This window comes from Cryptomeria japonica, chromosome 8 (assembly GCF_030272615.1).
Source record: "Cryptomeria japonica chromosome 8, Sugi_1.0, whole genome shotgun sequence".
Classification (NCBI taxonomy): Eukaryota; Viridiplantae; Streptophyta; class Pinopsida; order Cupressales; family Cupressaceae; genus Cryptomeria; species Cryptomeria japonica.
The window spans coordinates 657,533,910-657,555,297 of record NC_081412.1 but is presented as its reverse complement, the minus strand read 5'-3'; the positions used below and the strand labels follow the sequence as shown (position 1 = coordinate 657,555,297).

The 21,388-nt window shown below is 35.3% G+C and overlaps 1 protein-coding gene across 4 annotated transcripts in view; it reads right to left on the bottom strand.

Annotated features, from left to right (window-relative positions):
* LOC131049650 (ubiquitin C-terminal hydrolase 13) overlaps window positions 1-19,501 on the bottom strand; it is a 205,001-nt gene extending 185,500 nt beyond the window's left edge. For 2 of the 4 annotated variants that reach the window (XM_057983710.2, XM_057983711.2), the window contains exons 1-7: window positions 19,318-19,501; window positions 19,159-19,201; window positions 14,629-14,755; window positions 13,698-13,864; window positions 13,161-13,420; window positions 12,851-13,063; window positions 12,641-12,749 (exon numbers count right to left, since the gene is read on the bottom strand). In XM_057983710.2, the coding sequence (XP_057839693.2) occupies window positions 12,641-12,749; window positions 12,851-13,063; window positions 13,161-13,420; window positions 13,698-13,864; window positions 14,629-14,755; window positions 19,159-19,201; window positions 19,318-19,344 (946 nt within the window). In that variant the 5' untranslated portion in view covers window positions 19,345-19,501. The remainder of the gene's footprint in view (window positions 1-12,640; window positions 12,750-12,850; window positions 13,064-13,160; window positions 13,421-13,697; window positions 13,865-14,628; window positions 14,756-19,158; window positions 19,202-19,317) is intronic. The other 2 variants (XM_057983712.2, XM_057983714.2) reach the window with 2 other exon arrangements.
* Between the last annotated feature and the right edge of the window lie 1,887 nt (window positions 19,502-21,388).

Below are 21,388 nucleotides of genomic sequence, written 5' to 3'. Positions count from 1 at the left end.
CACCTAGCCCAGTAGGACTCCACCTAGTCATTCATCCATCTTCTCGCATTCTAGGTCTTAGAGTAGACTTCCTGAACCTTGTATCTTTTGCCATTTCTTTATCTTCCAGTTAGTAAATAGGACTTGTGATTGCAGCAAATCAAACGTTCAGGTCGTCAAAAGTAAGTCCCCTTGTGATTCCAGCAAAATCACATCGTACCGCAAAGAGCTTATCCACACGTAGAGAACCTACATACAAGAACCTTGGAGTTGCCTCGATTGATCCTTCGGCGAGATCTTCAGCAGTCGGGAACTTTGTTCAAGAGAGGATAAGGTACCTTTAGGTATTTTATTTTGTGTTCGCATGTGTACAAAAAACACATCAACAGGTTGCACGGAGTCGACAATCATTTCTTACATTGTTAAGATTAGTATAGACTCTCTAAACCTTTTATCTCCTTTTGTCTTTATTTTCTAAGATTGATTTCACGTTCCAAACGTATTCATAAAGCATAAGTCCCTTTGTGATTACTAGCAAGATCACATTAACCACACTGAGTCTATCTCAAGCATAAAGTCAATTATTTGCATTGTAAACCTTGGAGCTATCTCATTTGATCACATCATTTAGCATATGAGGTTTCTTTTTTCAAGAGAGGATAGAATACTTAGTAATTTATTTTGTGTTTGAAGTGTCCTAAAAAACACATCAACAGTCACTAAGGATTACAAATCTCCAAGGGTTGATTTGGGAGGACATTGCAAGAGATTTGGTTCACAAGATTTAAACCATCATTGCTCGAGGACAAACAATCTTGTGAAGGGTGGACTATCATGTCCCTGCCAATAAAGAGGGTCATAGCCACCAAAACTCAGGTGATACGGCCAACTAAAAAAATAAAAAAATAAAATATAATAGTATTTCAATATAAGAGGCCGACCTAGGTAAGTGTTGTGCGTATTGCACACACACCCCGTCAGTTGACAGGGGACCCCCCCTAAATTTTGTCTGTCTGTGTGGGAGAAATAAGACCAAGTCTTGTGAAATTCGCCAGTAATGGGTAGTTTGCAAGGTTTTTTTTAAGGGTTTGCAAAAAGGCCTAAAAGGTCCGAAATTGGCAAAAGGCCTAAAAGGTCCAAAATTGGCAAAAGGTCTAAAAAGTCCGAAATTGGCAAAAAGCCTAAAAGGTCCGAAATTGGTAAAACACCTAAAAGGTTCGAAATTGGCAAAATGCCTAAAAGGGCCGAAATTTGGACCTTTAAGTGAAAATGTGAAAAAGTGAAAGTTGGCAAAATGCCTCAAAGGGCCGAAATTTGGACCTTTAAGTGAAAATGTGAGAAAAAGGTAAAGTTGGCAAAATGCCTCAAAGAGCCGAAATTTGGACCTTTAAGTGAAAATGTGAAAAAGGTAAAGTTGGCAAATGCCTCAAAGGGCCGAAATTTGGACCTTTAAGTGAAAATGAGAAAAAAGGGTAAAGTTGGCAAAATGCCCCAAAGGGGCCGAAATTCAGACCTTTAAGTGAAAATGTGAAAAAGTGAAAGTTGGTCAAACATTCCAAAATCCCGAAGTTTGCAAAAAGTGCCCAAAATCCCGAAATTCACCATTAAGGGGTGAAAATGTAGTTTTTAAAACTTTTTGAACGCCCCTCTTGCCCGAAATTGCCAGGAACAACTAAATTCGCGGAAGGAGTAAAAGCGTTAAAACTTGGTAAATTTTCAAATGACCCTCGAGGCATTAAATTTTAATATTTGTTAAATTAAATTAATGAATTTTTCAAATTGATTTATTGAAATGAAATTGATCGTTCACAAGTCACAGGACGTCATTAGAGAACCAAGAGAAAGACCTAAAATGCAAATCGAAGAAGGATCGCAATCAAGGCCAGGCGCTGAAGACTGGAAAAGAAAAAAGATGTGAGAACGCGCTGCAGGAGCACGAGAGCAACCAAACATTGGGAACCGTGCCGCTGAACAAAAATGAAGTCCACCACCAGGACCAAAGACCAAAGAACACTCTAAATGCTGCAAGTTTATGCCTTCTCGAGAAAAAGCACACAGCTGGATTTAATTCCAGGAATTCAAGTTCTAAAAAGCTGAAATTGTTTTATTGTAAAACTACTTGTAGGTCCCACTCAGATATTTTGAAAGAAAGGAGAAACAAGTCAGTTGTGGACAATTATGTCCAACTATCAGATAGACTCAAATTGAAGCCAAATAGTGGCAGGTAGTTGAAATTGTGGTTGAATGGATGAGTGAGAATTTAATGGGCATGGGTTAGGGCTGCTAGTTTCTGGAAGGCAGATCATGACCCTTGGATGTAGTTAATCCTAGCCTTTGGTTCGTATTGTAAAATCTATAAAAGGCAGAGGCCTTTCTTTTGTAAAGGGTTAGATAGTTAGAGATTTTTGTTAGATAGTTAGACAGTTGGTTAGAATTTTGTAGTTAGATTTTAGAAGGTAGAATAGGTTAGATCTTAGCAGTAGCATAGAGATGCTGCAGAAATTGTTGTAATAGGCAGCTGAAATCAATATATAAACAATGATTTGGTGTTTATTGTCTTATTTTCATCCTATTTGCATGGTTTCTTTCAGCATTTTAGATAGATCTTTTTGTTTTGGGTGTGCAGGTATTTGATAGATTCAGGCTCATACCATTGAGGATATACTGATTGTGTATCCTTTTGTATGGTTAACCTGAGCCTTTAATTGTGCTTAGTTCAATTGCAGGTGTTCGTCTGAGCTGCGCCACAATTGGGTGCTTAGCCGTGCGTCTTCAGTCTGAAAATCTTCCAAGTCCCTTTGAAGATTGCACCATTCCTGCAAGGTTGTGAGCTATTTTGGCCAAGCAGGAATTGGTTATGTTGAATCCGTCTACCCGCATACCCGTGTTGTTAGTTTTAGATCTCCTAACCCTTTCCTTTTGCTCTTTATTACGTAATTCGAGAATCACAGCAGACCAACTTGTTGCAAATCGTAAGTCCCCTTGTGCTCCCAGCAAATCACATCGACCACTGAGTAATCCCGCAGTCAAGACCTGACAATCAAAACCTTGAGGTCGTCCTTTTTGATCAAACAAAAACCAGCATTAGGGATTTCCTTATCTCAAGAGAGGATAGGATACTCAGCGAGTACATTCTATTCTGCGTTGGCCGGATGAAGTCGCAAGTTCAGCGATTTTAGACACGTCAACAGTAAGAAAGGATATCATTGTAAAAGAGCTGACCAAGAGTAAAATATATAAAATCAAAAGGGCAGACCAAAGGGGAGTATAATAATTAAGGGCCAATATAGATTTAAAACATATAAATATCTGTGAGGCAACACTTGAATTAGGAAGGGAGGTGTCACTTGCAAAGGAGATCTTGTTCATGAAAAGAAGTGACCTTTCACCCGAAAATAAAGATATAAAGATATAAAGGGAGAAATGTTTCATTGTGCAAGGGCATCGAAAGATAAAAGAAAAATAAGTAGAAACAGAATTGAAATCAGAACTGAATTAATAGTAGCAGCAGTGCTAATTAAGAGATAAAACTGATAGATAATTTGAATTATAGATATATGCATATGTGTTCATGTAATAAAGATACTTGCAGAAATTATTGAGTGATAGTTGGAAGTAATTGCATTGTTTTCCAATTTGAGAATTGTTTCCCATTTTTGGTAAAATTAATGTATTTCTATTTTGATAAAAATGTGACAACATATTTGTTGTACGAATTGCACACACGCCTCTGTTTCAGGGGACCCTCGTGTTTGAGTGTAGGCCCAAGATTGAAAACCTTTGCAAATGCCAGTTAAATTCCGTGTAGAAGAGAATAAGCCCGAAATCAAAGAAGCTCAGCATTCTAACGAGTTTGGCAAAGGGGTGTTGATCTTCTTAGGGTAAAATCACAAAAAAAAATTAAAAACCCGAATTCGCCCATAGTTTGAGTTTGCAAACAAAAGGAGGGCATTTGAAATAAGTTCACATTTTCTATAAAAGAGCCAAGTTTTGTAGAAGGCAAACAATGAAAATCGCACATTTTCTTCAGATTTCCCGAATTCCTTCCAAACAAGGTCACGCGAGTCCCCCTTTTAGCTTTCACAAACCCGAGTTTTCCTATGAGCAATGAAGACACAAGCAAGCAAAAAGTTCGGCGATTTTGCTAGAAATACAAAGTTCACATTTGGTGGAAAAGGGCAAAGGTTTAAAACTCACACATTTCCTCCAAACCCCCGAATTTCTCATAAGTTAAAGGCATTCAAAAGAAAATTCGGTATTTTAACAATTTTTGCCAAATATGTCTAAAGTGAAGTCGCACATTTGCTTTTGAAAATCCGAATTTTGCATGACTTATAGGTTTTCCTATGAGCAATGAAGACATGAGCAAGCAAAAAGTTCGGCGATTTTGCTAGAAATACAAAGTTCACATTTGGTGGAAAAGGGCAAAGGTTTAAAACTCACGCATTTCCTCCAAAACCCCGAATTTCTCATAAGTTAAAGGCATTCAAAAGAAAATTCGGTATTTTAACAATTTTTGCCAAATACGTCTAAAGTGAAGTCGCACATTTGCTTTTGAAAATCCGAATTTTGCATATAACTTATAGGTTTTCCTATGAGCAATGAAGACACGAGCAAGCAAAAAGTTCGGCGATTTTGCTAGAAATACAAAGTTCACATTTGATGGAAAAGGGCAAAGGTTTAAAACTCACGCATTTCCTCCAAAACCCCGAATTTCTCATAAGTTAAAGGCATTCAAAAGAAAATTTGGTATTTTAACAATTTTTGCCAAATACGCCTAAAGTGAAGTCGCACATTTGCTTTTGAAAATCCGAATTTTGCATATGACTTATAGGTGTTTTGAAGCATTTCTCACATTTTTCGCTAGAAGGCCGAATTTTGCCAATCGAAGGAGACATTCAAAACACAAAATTGCACATTTCCTCTTGCAAGCCCGAGTTTGCAAGTTAAAGAGAGGTTTTTGAAACAGTTGCAACCTTGAACATCCTACAAGAAATTTTAGTCCAAATGCAAGATTGTGACAAGACATTCTTATCCTTACAATTTGATGAGGGGAGAAATCACAAATGACTAAGAGTGACACGTGAATGCCAACTAATTGATGACAAAATGGACTGAAAGTTGTATGAATGCTTGAGTTTCGTATGGATACTAGCAGAATTTTACAACAATGAAATGATTGGTCATTGAACGGTATTTATACAATGTCTTTCTTTAATTTTGATTTTATGTTCTTGGTGATTAAAATAAAATCCCTACCTTAAGGTACTTCATACTTTTGCAATCTTTGATCTCTTGGTGTTAAATTCTACCTGTCGGTGATTTTTCTTGATTTCCCATGTGAGGACCAGATTTGCATCATTGTCTTGAATGTGCCATAAGGAAGAGAAAAATTTCATAGATACTCATAAATCTATATTCACTTCGGAGCAACGAGCACACAAACGCAAGGAGTTCCAATCTGACAAAGGAGGGGCACGTGGAGTTTGATGCTAGTACTACGGATGGTTTGATTGGAGCTTTTGGAGCTGTGGGAGGAATACCTAGAGTTTAGCATCCCATTCAAGTTGCACTTATGGCAAAGAATGGCATGACTAGATGTTCTTTGCATGGTCGAATCATACCTCCCTTATCGACGACGTTGGAAAGAGCTAGAGCGGCAACTTGAAGCACAAATAGAAGATAGGATCGCGATCAATGCTAGATGATGACGCACAAAGACTACCACATAGCACTACCAATGAAGAGCACACTGTAGAGCGTAAAGCAAATGTTGAAGATACGCACCACCATTGAACCACAAGTTGAAATACACCAGCAAGAATGAAGACAAAAGAACACTCAAAATGCTACAAGTGTGTGCATTCTCAGAGATACACAACTGGAATTGATTCCAGAAAATTATTTGTAAAACTAAATTGTTATGCCTCAACTACTTGATTAACCAAATTGATGTCAAATAGTGGTCGGTAGCTGAGGAGGTGGTTGGGAGGGCAACTAAAGTTACTAGGCATGGGTTAAACCTGCCAAGCTTCTAGAGGGCTAGTCAAAGCCATTGGATAAAGTCAATCTTGGCCCTTGATTCAAATTGTAAAATCTATAAAAGGCAAGGACTTTTTGTTGTAAAGGGTTGGATTTTTAGTAGTTAGAATTTTTAGGAGTTAGATTTTAGATAGCTAGATAGTTAGATGCAGTTTCAGATTAGGATAGAATAGGACTACCGGAAGAAATTGTTGAAATGGCAATTGGAATCAATATATGAAAATTGAAACATGGTGTTTACTATTTTGTTTTTATCCTATTTGCATGGTTTCCCTTCAGTTGGTTAGTTAGAGTTCAATGATTCTGATGGTGAAATATGGAGGTATTTGATGTATTTTAGGTTCATACCATTGGGGACCTGTTGATTGTAGGTCATTGTGCATGGTTAGTCTGAACCCAAAATTGTGCCTAGTACAATTGTGAGCATTTGTCCCAGGCTGCGCCCGAATTGGGTGCTTGGATTAATCCTCATAGTCTGAAAATCCATTTATCCTTTGGAGCTTGCACCGTTCTTGTCGAGTTGTGAGAGTGTTGTTGGTGTATGTTTTATCATATACCAAACATTAGAATAAAATATCTAGGATACTCTATCCTCTCCTGAACAAAATCACTACTTGTGCCAAGATTGTGAGAAAGACCACAAGGCGACTCCAAGGTCTATATGTGCGAACGGGCGACTTTATGTTGGATAGCTACCTTGGTGATGTATGCTAAAATACAAAGGTGGACTTATGCTTCACAAATATCATTCACAAGCTAATACTTAGACAAATATGGCAATGAATGCTCTCTCTCTCTCTCTCTCTCTCTCTCTCTCTCTCTCTCTCTCTCTCTCTCTCTCTCTCTCTCTCTTGATTTTCAAATTTTGGGCTTTTTCAAAAAAGGATAAGGGTTCAGAAGTTCTATGCTACTTCTAAGCTAATCCTATGAACTCAAGAGACGGTAAAGATTGGGTGAAACCAATAGAAATACTTTGTTTCGCCACACTAGGACAACTACGCAAAGCCAGTGCAATCTTCCAAGGGTGTGCTCAAAATTTTCACAATTGAATAATTCCATCAATCAAACAATATTTACTCAAAGCAAAAGTTAAATATCCACATTATAAACTCAAGCTAACTTTACCCATTGAACGAAAATCATCCATCCAAAGAAAGTATGAGAAAGATTTCACCAATCTAAACTATCAAATCCTTTGTTCATCTAACAACTTTGAAAGCAAATCTATTTTAAACAAATCTATTATATTGTTGAAGAAAGATATGCAACCATGCAACCACTTAATAACAATAAGATTTCAAAGCAAACACTTGCAAATGAACTTTTATTATTTAAGTAGCTCTAAGAAACAATTTCATAATTCTCTCCACAACAACAATTATATGAGAGAATGAGAGTTTATATAGAGTTCTAAAAAGTGAATGAATGGTCGAGATTGATCTAAGATCAAGACAACACAATCCTAGATAGTGTTTCCAAAAATAAAACTGGAGACAAATGCATGTTGGACAAGTGGCATTATTTGCCATCCTTATCCTCGTGAGCAGCAGTGTGTTCAATGAATCTAGACACAATTGAGCCAACCTCTTCCATGGTGACAACTGGCAGCATGTTGATCCTGTATTCCCATCTATCCAAATCATCTACGCAAGCGACAAAAGCAATCTCCCACTCCAACTCCTGTTTCTGGAAGGCATCTCAGATGGACAAGAATTTTGATGCCTTAGCCAGATTTTGTTTTAGGACTGGTCCAGTGACAGGAAAGAAAATCTCCTGAATTTTGAGCTTTAAGATTTCTAACTGCATATCACTTTCTCTAATTTTTTCTTTCTCGTGCACATCTACAGCTACAAGGAAGATTTTATCCTGAACTTCTTTTATCTACTCCTCGGCCTTAGCACTATCTGCCTTTACCTTCTCTAGAACTTCACAGCATGCAACTAATGCCCAATGCCATGCAATCAATCATAGGTAGCCCCTACTACAATTATCTACTTATCAATCAATTCCTGCATGTGCATGCCTTTCAATACTCTAGGGCACAGGATGATCCTAACTTGAATGTCTTGGAGGTCAGTCCATGCTTCCGCCATGTTTGCAATTCTGGAAAGTAGGAAGGAAGTTTGTCCATATGTTAGCCTCAATTTGTCCACAAATGTTGTTGCTTCTTCTTTTCTATTTGCCATCCATTCTTTGGTTTCTCTTGTTGCTGTATTTTCTTCTTTAAGATTTTCAGTTGCTTCTTGCAAGGAGTTCAAAAGTAGAGGAGTTGCTGCATGATACTAGTTGAGCGGTTTAGCCAAATGTTGGATATATTACCTTAGGCACTCCACTTCCCTTTTGTACTCTCTTTTCTTTCTTACCTCTTTATCCATTCTTGCCTTCATAGAAGTGATTGAGTTGTCTAAGTTCAAAAGTAGAGGAGCTGTTGCATGATACTAGTTGAGCGGTTAGTCAAATGTTGGATATATTACCTTAGGCACTCCACTTCCCTTTTGTACCCTCTTTTCTTTCTTACCTCTTTATCTATTCTTGCCTTCATAGAAGCGATTGAATTGTCTAAGTCCTCCACCTCTTGACCTTTTGTAGTAGGTCCCAAGTCAAAAGTGGTGATCTCATATTCTGGAGGAGTAATATCTTCTTTAGCCTTGTCTACCCTTGGTACGGCAATTTTGACTTTATGGTTGCCTGTTTCATCTCTCTGTATTGTGGAAAACTTTCTGGTGGTCTTCTTTGCAACAACATGTTCTAATCTGGCCAAGAAATCGACCATGTCGTCTTCTTCTTCCTAAACTTCTGCTAGTGCTTTTACTTTCAATCTTTCTTTCAGCCAGTCAGGCACTGTAGGTTGTTCGACACCTTCCACATCCTAATCATTCTCTTCACATGGCATATTTTGTCCTCCTTGAAGAACGGAAATCCCCAGAATATCCATTTCATTATTTGACTCCAATATCTTTGTGCCTATAGGAGGCAGGGGCTCTTCATCTTCTTGATGGACTGACTCTACATTTTCTCCATGAACTGGGGAAGGATTCTCCATATCTACCAATGACTCGTCAATAGCCAATGTATCAATTATGTTCCCTGATGCGGAAGAACGAGATGGTTCTATCCTTTGCTTCTTCTGAGCAGGTCCTTCATTTACAATTGTCTTCCTTTTTGTTCTTGAAATGCTTCCTACTTTCTTTTTAGCACTTTCAATCGGTTTGGCACTTTGAGATGCTTATGCATTTGAAGAACAATCTTCTTCTTCACCCATCAGTTCATAAGTCAATCAGCAAATTCATGGACTAATCTTCAAGTTATGGGCAAATTTTTCATCTTGTTTAGGCATCTTCACATATTCCATTTATGCCTAGGCGAACTTGGCTAGTGTCTAATGTCATCTTGAAAAATTTTTGCTTTCATGTCTAAAATTTCTTGCTTCCTAGGCGAATTTGTCATCATGTCTTGCCATCTTTCACTTATCATGCTTAGCCAAGAGTGGGCGATCTTCATAGAAGTTTGGACATCTTGTTTATCTTTGTCTTGGCCTTGAGCAAGCTTGAATGTTTATGTGCCAATGTTTGGCCTCGTCTTTCTTTTCCCTCTCAACCTTGTCTTAGGTGGACTTCAAGAAAGTCTAGCCATCTTCACATGTGTCTTGGCGGACTTCAAACAATGTTTGCCATGCTTTTCCTAATGTAAGGTGGAGTTGGAAGTTTGCTTGTCATATCTTAATGTGCTTTTCTTTTGTTTCTTTGCTTTTCATTTTTGTCTTGGCAAACTTTGCTTTAATCTTTTTTTTTCCAAGTGTTTGTCATCCTTTCATGCCACGTCTTTATGCTTTTCTTAGCTAGGCAGACTTCAAGGGGTTTCGAACATTACTTTGTCTTGGCAAACCCTTCCTAGGCAGGGCGAATTGGAGCTTTATTTGCATGGCAGAGTTCATGAACTCTTGGACGTTCTTCTTTATGCCAAGGCAAAATTGGCTTAGTCCTTGCCATTTGCCAACACTTCCTAAGCAGATTTTTCTCTTCATGTTTGGATTTCTTCTTTAACTACAAGTAGAAGTTTGCTTAACTTTAGGATATCAATCTTAACTGCAGATCAAAGTTTGACATTCGTTTGCCAACTTGTGTTTGTGCATGGGCAGACTTGGAAAGTCATTGGACGTGTTTTGTTTTGTGATTTATTTGCTTTTATCCTTCTCGTTGTGCCTAGCGAACTTCAAGTGCTTTATGCCATCCTAACTTCATGTCATCCTTGCTTTATGCCATGCAAACTTTGCTTATGTTTGGCCATGTTAAGAGGAGGGTGGAGTTCACATATGTTTGGACAGGACATGGCGGACTTTACCTTCCATGCGCCATCTTCTCTATCTTGACCACGGGCGAACTTCAAGTTATGTTTGTCATCTTCTAACACATGCTAGGTGGACTTTAAGATTGCTTGGAACTCCTTTCCAAAGGGCGGACTTGATCTTTGTTTGGCATGTGCAAGGGCAGACAAGGGCGGACTTTGCTTTTGTCTAGACATTCCAACCTTACATCTTCATCGCCATCTTTCAATGCTCCAAGACGGACTTGGCCTTTCTTATGCCATGGCGGACTTGGCTCATGCTCTATGCCATGTTCACAAACTTTTAGATAGGGCGGACTTCGCCCTCTATCTGCCATTCTTCCATGTGCTTGGCTGGTCGGACTTTGATCTTCCTTTGGACAAATTTTCATCTTCATGCCACTTCTCTTCCAAACATCTTCATTCAAACTGCCATGTCCATCTCTAACTTGTCATGCTCATACCTGGATCATCTGGAACAAAACCCTAGATTGGGGTTTTCATCTTGCTTTTTACACTTGGAGACAATTTTTCAATTTTGAGAACATGGGCACTGATCTTATAACTTGAGGAACAAAACCCTAATCCTACTTTCAAAAAAAAGCAGAAAAAAGCAAAAAGCAAGCCAAAAAAGTTGCTTCCCGGATTGGCCCCAAAGTGCCAAAAACAAAACTTTCTAAATTTAGAAAAAAGCAGAAAAAGCAAAATTCCTAAAAATAGAAAGTTGTCAAAAATGACTCAAAGCAATTGTGATCCTCGTCCTTCACGCCTTCTAAGCACTTTGACAATGTTCAAAGACTATTCTGAGCATGAACTTTCTACTTGGCTTGGGATGACTCTCAAAAATTCTAACTCTAAACTCTCGAAAATAGAGACTTATGAAACTTGCAAAGCTAAGACAAAACCCTAAGAAGCAAACAACTGGGGGTCCCCATTTGCAATGGGGGGATGCGTGAAATTACTCACAACAGGTGTTTCTAGCGAAACAAGAATTGGTTTATGGAAATTTGTCTACCCGCAACACCAACCATTTCTATCATTGCACATAGATCTCCTAAACCCTTCTCTTTTGCTTTTATTTTCCGCAGTCTGAGAATCACAACATCGTCAAATGCAGACCAGCTTGTTGTAAACATAAGCCCCTTGTATTACCAGCAAAACACATCAATCGTTGAGTTATCTTGCAATCAAGATTTGACAGTTGGAACCTTGAGGTTGTCCCCTTTGATCATCTAAAACAGCATTAGGCATTCCTTACGCAAGAGAGAATAGGATACTCAGCATTCTATTTTATGTTGACCGGAAAGAGTTGGTAATCCGACTTTAGCCATGTCAACAATATTCATATGGTTAATCTATTTTGAATTGGGTAGAAATAGTTGGATAATAGGAAGGCCGATAAACCTTCCAAGTTCACAAGAGGTGAAGACCCGACATACCCGCCATTAAGTACACCACCAATAGGGGGCTAAGCCTCATGGGCCAAGAGGTGTACTCCCAAGTTTGGTGGAGGGAGGTAGTCTTCACACTCTTATCAAGCACGCCACCCATCGAGGGTTAAGCCTCATGGGCTACGAGGCTAATTAGTGCTTCTAAGATTGATCAAGGAGGATGGCTAGCCTCCAAGGTGGACTGAGGAATGGAGTGGACCATTCTCTACCCCTGCTCTCACAATACAAGGATAACTATCCTTGAGATTGCGGTTTGCAAAGTTTCTATCTAATTCCTAATATGGTTACTATAGGAATATGCTTAGGATGATTATGTATGCATTTATTTGTTATTGGATTCCTAACCCTTATGAAAATGGTTGGCCTCATATGGATTACATTCCATATGTTGACTAACAATATTGCTCGACCTAAACCAAGATTTATATTGGAAAAGAATTTTTAATTGGTAAGTTTTTATTTTAAATGAACAATATTTATTTTAATTAACTTGTGGTTTTAGGGTAAAATTTACGTATATCCCAAAAGGGGACATTACAAAATCAAAGATCTCAAAGCTGCAACTCCTTTCCCAACTTCTTTCAGGCACAAGGTGAAAAAACAATTCTTTACCACATTTAATTTTATGGAGGTATGTCCTATACTTTTATTTTTAATTTGTTTGACTTAATTAGAATGATTTCACTGCTTGCTTTAACTTTAGGGCATCAACCAAAAAAATGTTCATTTTATTCCATTAGCAGCAAAAACAAAAAACAAAAATTTTCTTTTCCTTTTTGCTACCATGGTAAGAACAGAGAGTACAACCAGAAATGCAAATATAAAAAGCAAATGGAAACCCTTACCATAAAATCTCTCTTGGTTAGTAGATTTATAATCCATACCAATGCACTCTATGCAATTCCTTAGGTGTCCTTCAAATAGTTTTTGAATAGTTCCTTCAACTGATGTTCCCTGTAAATCAAGGGTAAAGGTTTAACTGTGCCACTTACAACACATCACGATACCCATCCAGCATTTTATGAAAGGGATAAAATTACAACTAAGCAACATACCTTCATTGTCTCTTCTAACTTATTACACAATATTCTGTTGAACTCTTGCACATCACGCTGCTGATATGTGTCATATATACTCCATCCAAATGATTCTGTAAGTTCTGTTGTCGATACACTATCATTGCTACTCTGCATATTATAAAACAGGTGCTGCAAAGCGAGAGGAATTCTGGTTGAAGATATATTTTCCATTGGCATGTGATACACTGCCTGCAGACATTTCAAGTTAAATAACCATATCCTGTTAAGTGACCTGTTGTTGGATCACATTTATGCATCAGATTTTCAGGTTCTGAAGTACAGTTACCCTTCTGAAATATGGAATGTGATACAACGTTTGCAGCAATGAATTCAAATAGCATGTTGCTCCTTGATTCTTGAGGCCAACAAGACTAATCTCTTCCTTTGAATCAAAAATTGAGAAATCCGCATATATTTGTACCTTTGCTATCACAGTTAAAGCATCATCACACAGAAAACCATTTGCAGGATCACAAACAACATTATAGGAAGCAAATGAACCAAATCCCCAATCAGTAGAGTTTGGAGAAAACTGATGTCTGTATTCTGTAGCAATCCAGACAGCAATAACAGAATTAATTTTCAATCTTGACAATCCATACAATAATAGCTATTGAACTTGAGCATAACACCCCCTGCTACAAAGTATAATGTGTATCTCAATACAATAATCAAAAAAGTTTGCAAGACCAACTATCTGTGCTTCAAAAGCATTATAGGCTGCTGTTTGATAGGACGTATATTGCTGAACCATGATAACTAAGGGAACTGTGAAAGCAACTTAATGTTATGTCAAAAAAGATTTTAATAGAGAATTGCTTACGTTTATAAATAGTGATTTTCTGTCCCGTGTGATTAAACACTCCAAAGTAGCACTTGACAAACACTGGCCATCCACTTGTCATGTCAATATCCTCTTGAGAAAGCTCTAGTAATACTGACACCTGATCGCCCTGGCCCTTACATCCTCTTGGATAAAGAAGCACTCTCCTGCAGGCATTGAATTTGTATTTTCATAAGTACTCTGGGAGATCTAACATTAGACACATAATTCAAATCAATTAACAAACACAATGAAAGAAAACAAAATATGCAAAGGGCGGCATCGAAACTTTTGTTCAATCTGAGTGCACTCTCCAGTTCATAAATATTATTAGTTCGACATTTTAGCCTGTATTGTGTCTCTATTCACTTTTGTGAAACATTAACTCTCGAACACAAGTCGGAAAATATTGCCTAACATTGTCCACCCACATAATAAGCACTTTGGGAGCTCTTTATGAGAAACAAAAGAAAAAACCAACAAAATTAACAAAAGAAGTGAAACCCATACAAAGGAATATGTAAGGAACTTCTAATTAGTACCCTGTTTCAGTACATGGATCACGTCAATTTTACATTTATACTGTATTTTGTATCTTTAGTAATCTAACAGTAGTCTCATCTAACACCAAGATTGAGCTTAGCAGCAATAAGTGGCTAATACAACCCGAGTCCAGTTTAGAGATATTCTTTCATAACTATTAGCTAGTTTAATCTGTTGTACATCCTCCAAAATGAAGATTGACCTCAGAACAAAAAGTGATATATATCAATCAAGTTCAATTCGCACATATTCTGTATTAACTATTAATTATTGTAACTAGCTGTTTTCTAGGTCCCGTGGCAGGTGGCCTACTGAACTTATCGATGAACAAAAATATAATTTGTTTTTTTCTTTCTATCACCTGTATTTATTCAGAAAAGAGGCATACCAGTTGAAATCTCCCGCTTTGAATTTATCTGATCTTACTATCCCAGTCCCTAAAGCAGGGAATCCATGAACTTTCCAAACAAACTCCACATTCTCAGAATCATCTGATGTCTTGCTCAATGTAGCTCCTAATAAAAATCGAGAATCTTAGGAACCTTTTACTCAAAAACCCATTAACATTCCCAATCCAAGAGAGAATGCAAAACCTTTTTTAAATTAGACAAGTTTGAAAATAGAAATAACATTTATAAGCTACAATAATAACACCAACTAAATTAGAACTCTGAGATCTCATAAAAGCACTCAAAAGAATCCACTGCCTCAAAAAACATCCATCTGTTAAAGCAAATTGAGCCAGTTCCAAATTAGCTTTAAAACTTTTTTATCTTAATAAAATCAAACCAAAAATACCATACTCATCCTAAAAGAAGAATTCAAACAATAATGCTCAAATCAATCCTTTAAAATTACTTGAAAAACATTCATCAATTGAATCATTTTTAATAAAAATTCAGATTATGCTAAACTTTCTAAACAATACAGAAAGAATTAAAAAATTAATCCCTTTAATAAACTCCAAAAGAACCATGACCACATCAATCTTCTACAGAAGAAGACAAATCGAATTGCCATTCAAAAACATTCACCATGCTGCAAACCAGTAAAAAATCCATCTACTTAAATTAAAACAATTCATAAAACGTTCAATTAAGTTAAAAGCTTAAAAATCTTAAATTACCAAATTAGAATTCAAAACAGAAGGATGACATGTCTTAAGCCAATGCTCAAATCCATACATCAATAACACTTTTGAGTCAGAATACATTCAAATTGAGCTACAACCATCCAAACTAATAAAATATCTTCCAACCCTCCCCTCAAATTTTTATCTACTTATATGCCTTAAAGAAACCTGTTGCCCATTCATCCACTTGAAAAAATTTGAAGATGTCAACTCGGAAAAAATCAAATTAAACTAAAACCTTGTTTGCAACAGATCATTTACAATAAGAATAAATGTTGGAATTAATGCTCCAACATAAATGAATAAGTCATAATGAAGTCATAATTTGTTTAGTTAAGTTTAATGTGCTATCAAACAATACCAGTTAGCTATCAATCAGCTAAAGTTGTCGTCAATCTTCAGCAGTTAGTTGTCAGTCTGATTAGCAGATTTGTAGGGAAGTAATTTATATTTGCTGATGTATAAAATATGGCATTGAGTTCTTATTTTCTGCTGTTCTATTTTTCCTGTAGTATAATATATTTGTTTTTAATATGGTATCAGAGCCTGGTGATAAATAGTAGGATGAAAGACATCAGAAGATTGTGTGAAGAACTATGAGAAGAAATCTTAGTTTATAGTTGTGATTGGAGCTTCTGCTGCTGCAAGCAAACACCAGATTAACTACTGGTTGAGAGAGGAAGCTATTGCTAAGTTGCTGTTGTGAAGCTTGGTGCTGCTATGGTCCATTCGAGTGTTATTTACGAGTCTTTCCTAATGTTTTGAGTATATGTAATAGTTTGAAGGTTGTGTGACGTTTTTTTTTGGAAGAGATTTTCAAAGAGCTAAAAGATAATGTCAGCACTGTTGAAGAACTACCAGATGGTGATGATGATTTCTATGAGGATGAAGAACTTGTTCTATTTTGAAGAGGCCAATGCTTTGAAGATAGGAAAAGATACAATAGAGGCTAGTTAGTTGTGTAATAGTCTGAGGTGCTAAAGGATCGGAAAAACTATACCTCATTGAGGTTATGAGACATACATATGAAGATTGGTGTCCAATAGTTCAGGGGGGATCCGAAAATCTGTAAGTTCAGCATCATACCTTTATGAAGGTGATGAGACACTTCATGTGCAAATGGTGTTCAATGATGTTGGGAACTTGGATGATAGCTGCATGACCATACCAGCAATTGGGAGGAACTTGAGGAAGTCTTACTGATCTATGAACTATTTTAAAGAGTAGCTTCTACATAATGTATTGTTTTGTTTTTTTGTAGCCAATCTAATATTGTAGCATTAAGAGGGGGTGTTGGAATTGATGCTCCATCATAAATGAATGTGTCATAATAAAGTTTTGAGTAGTTTGTTTTTTATAATAATAACCAATTGGAATTCATTAATATTTGCCACATCTCAAACAAGTACTCAAATCCATCAACTCAAAGTTCAAACAAATCATAAAATTGGAATTTAGATAAATTAATCATTAACTAATCATTGTGTTTGCAATTCATATATAAGCTTACTTTTTACCTCATAAAATATTCAAATATGCTTAGACTTTAAAAAAGTTAAAGACACCAAAATGGTGTCCAAGAAATCAAATCATCCATAACAACACCTCAAGAAACATTTTTTAAAAAGCTAAAATTTTAATACTATTCCACAAGCGAACCCAAACTTTCAAATCTTTATCAAATAAAAAATCAAAGATATCAATTAAATGAAGAAGCTTTGATAAAATTCATTCATAAAAGCAACTCTAAAAATATTCAATTTAAGCTAAGGCTTAAACCCTTGTTCATAACATGAACAAATCATGTACAACAAGACTGCAAACTGATTTGCTATTTGAAAAGCCCCAAATTAGTACACAAATTCATCTGCTAAAACAACACATTAGATTATGTCAAAATATTTCGAGTCTTAAACAACCAAATTCAAATCCATAAAAATATTCCTTGCCCTAAACAGCTACTTAAATCAATCCATGAAAAAACTCATAAAACAGTCAAACTAAGCTGAAATACTTAACATCCTTACGCGAGCAAACCCAATTTTCTGAACCTTTATTGAATTACAAAATCGAAAAAAAGACAACAAATATCTATTCATCAAAGCAACTCTGGAGAGCTTTGAATAAAGATAAAATTTTAAACGTATGTTCACATCAAGCCATTTATAATGAGGATACAAACCGAATTGCTTACATCAAGCCATCTAGAACAAGAGCGCAAACGGAATTATCATTCTAAAATATTTGCAACACCTTAGAACAATCCCGAAATCCATACAGTAAGTTAAAATTCCCAAACCATACTAAAATTTTCAATTCCTTCCACACAAGCAAGTCCAATTTTCTGAATCCTTGTCAAATTACAAATCAAATAAACCCATTAAAAATTCATCCATTAAAACAACTTTTAAATTGGAATAAAATCCTCCACACTGATGTAGAATTCTTTATAACTTTCATCTTACAGCAGGGTGCAGGACGATAATTACCAATTTGAGAATGTGATTACTACTCTATTTATATGCTGTAATTTTGATTCTTGATGCTATGTTATGCTTATGACTTGCTGTAGTGCTGTAGATGGTTTGGATGACTCTCCAACAGTATTTTTTTATCTGACTCCGTGACACTGTTGATACATTTTGTAACTTGTCTCAATGATATTTAATAGAAAAAATTCTTTCTAACTTTCAGAAACTACAAATCATATAAACTACTAATGCAACTTCAAAACTCACCAAAATACTCAAAACTCAAAACCCTTCCACGAACATAGCCAATATCAACTACTTATCCAATCAAACAAGTTTTAAAATTAAGCTAAATTCTAAAAAGTAAAATCCTACAAAATATAATAAAATATTTTGAACATTCTACAAATAATCTTAGTTTCTCACATTAAAAATTCTTCCATGAAAATAACTTCAAAATCTATCAACATTCAAAATTTTGAAAAAAAAAAATCTCATAACCTTTCCAAAATGAAAACCCAATTTTCAAAATCTTTATCAAATTCCAAATCAAAAAAATCTGTCAGACATTTATCCACTAAACAATTTCAAATTAACTTAAAAACAAAATTCAAGAAATTATGATCCAATCTTCAAACAATCCTAGAGCAAACCCACTTTCTCACATTAATAACTTTTCCACTATAAAAACTCAAAGGTAAGATAAAAGAAAACCCAAATTTCAAAATCTTTATCAAATTTCAAAACAAAGAAACCCATCAAACCTTTATGAATTAAAGCAACTTTCAATTTAAATTACAAATTATACTAAAATCTTCTAACCAGTAAACAAGCCCACATCCTCCTATCTATTATTTCCAAATCAAAGAAAGCCATCAAATATTTATCCCCTAAAACAGTTTTCATATAATACTAAAATCCTATGAAATATGAAAAATCTTCAAAACATTTTACAAGCAAAACCCAATTTCCCAAATCTTTATCAAATTCCAACATCTTTATCTAATTCCAGATCCAAAAAACCCATCAAACAGCTATCCACTAAAGCAACTTTCAAATTATGCTAAAATCTTCGAACCATTACACAAGTAAACCCACTTTCTCCAGTCTATCATTTCCAAATCAAAGAAAGCCATCCACTAAAACAACTTTCATTTAATACTGAAATCCTATAAAATATTATAAATTCTTCAAAGCATTTCACAAGCAAAGCCCAATTTCCCAAATCTTTATCAAGTTCCAAGTCAAAGAAACCTATAGACACAATAAAAAATAAAACCCAGCCCATCAAAACGCATAGAAAATATGATTTTACCAGTTTCCATAAGCTCCGGCTCTGTACTCTCCTGAGTCACCTGCTAAGCAAAGATCCACATACAACATTTCATCAAAAGCATTTACACACTGAGCATTCATCAATCATTTTTTCAAAGACTGTTAATAATGTTCATCTATATTTTTTTCCTTTCCTCACCAGAGAAACTTCTTGAGCAGAAGACATTTTACTTGATGAAATTACAGTGATTCATACAAGGTTTTACAGACACGAGAGGCGATGAGAAATGGTGAAGGCTTCATTTACGTTATAAACTAGTAGGCTGGCTGGTGGTAAGTTGAAGAAGTTTGAGTGTTACGTGATAATGAATTAAAACGGCGGCAGCTAATTAATTTAGCGAAGCTTCTAAATTGTTTAGTAACGCTTTGTTTCTTGGGGGAATTTCCGCATTGATTCCGTTTCTTTGTCGGCGCTATCAACTGCACGGTATTTTTCCCAAGTTTCATGTCACTACGGGATTCGTCCACGTTTCTAGAACTTGCCTAGGAAGGCATTAGTTTGTTCAACGGTAATAAATTTTTCAACAAAAAAAATTTATTTTATTTTTTGGAAAAGCTGAATAAAAATTTCAAAATAAATCAATATATTGTTAGTTAGAAGTGCAGAAATTTATTAAGTGACATAGAAATAAATCATGCTATATGTATTGTTAATTACAAGTGTTTTTTTTAATTTAACAAAAAGAAATTTATTAAGTGAGCTAGGTTTTAACAATTACATAATAGTATTAAACAAACATTTTTTTTCTTTTTATTTTTTTACAAAGTTGATAGAAAAAAATTAATAATAGAATTTTTTTGGTTTATTATAATGTATGAGAAGAGTTTCTAGATATAAATGTGTATATATTTTAACTAATAATCTAAGTTAATTAAATAGATATAGACAATATAAATTAATCTAGATTAATTTAATTTGGTAGAGATATTAAAAATAGATGCACAAAAACTAAATGTATGAAAGAATAATGTTATGATATTCTTTACAAATTGATCAACTCATAATACTATTACTATCTCAAAATCAATATTACTTCAAAAAAATGGTTTTAGTATGAGCATCACAGGGTCAATCTTTGAACATGAATACTAGAGACCAAAAACAAAATTTGAAAAACCTAACTAATCTCTTAGCTATGTGAAAATTTAATTCCTAGAACTAATGTCCACAGAGAAGTTCATTCACAAAGTTTTGGAATCCAATTATGCTTGTGAAAGTTTCTTTAATCCTCCTCCCTTTTTTGTGGAGCTTAAAGTAGTGTTGAATTTGTCTCCCAAAATTACAATTTAGATTTTTTAAGCTTTATAGTAAAGAAGTTATTTGATTTCATAGTTGTTTTTTTTGTATATTCTTTATTAAACCATAAAAATATTGTAATGTCCACTTATATTTTACATGAGATACTAATATTCAATATTGTATTTTGTGTCTTATAAGATAATGGATGATTAATTGATGATGATCATATTTTCCATGTTTATATGATACATGTGATATCATACTTCAATAGGTGCATATGCATCGCTTTGGTTGTTATATATTGAGTAGATGAGTTTGATGTGTGTTTTAAGCATACTTGGATAAGCCATTTCTCCAGTTGATTTGCAAGCCCAAGTTATTCCTTAACATTGGTTACTATAGACAAATCACATTGAGCTCGAATCATTGTTGCTCCCTATTGTACTTGAGTTGAGTACGAGATATGTAATGTGTGACCCTGCGTAAATCTAGATCCAAATCGAAGGTGATTCTAGACTATGTTCATGTTGTGGGTTACTCAGAATTTTGTGTTTCAATGCAATAGTTTATTTTCCATGCGCACATAAGCATGTTTTAAAGAATTAATTAGTGCATTTTGATTGATTAAACACTCTTATGAGTTTGGGAAAAATAAATTATTGTTAAGTTAACCGCTTTAAGAATTGAAATTAAATTGACTGCAACCACTATGTAAAATGAAACTATTTCATTGGAATATGAATATATTGAATAATCTAATTAGCTTATTTTAAAAAAATTATAAAAAAAACAAAGTGCTTAAGTATTTGATTTTTCAAGGCTAGGGACCTAGTATGTTTACCAAAAGCATCTTACAGTGAGCATGAGGTCAAGAGGTCCAATATCCTCCCAACCCAGATATACTGAAGGACATGTCACACGAGCATCATTGGCAATCTTAAAAAGTTTACAAGATAAAGAACAACTTATA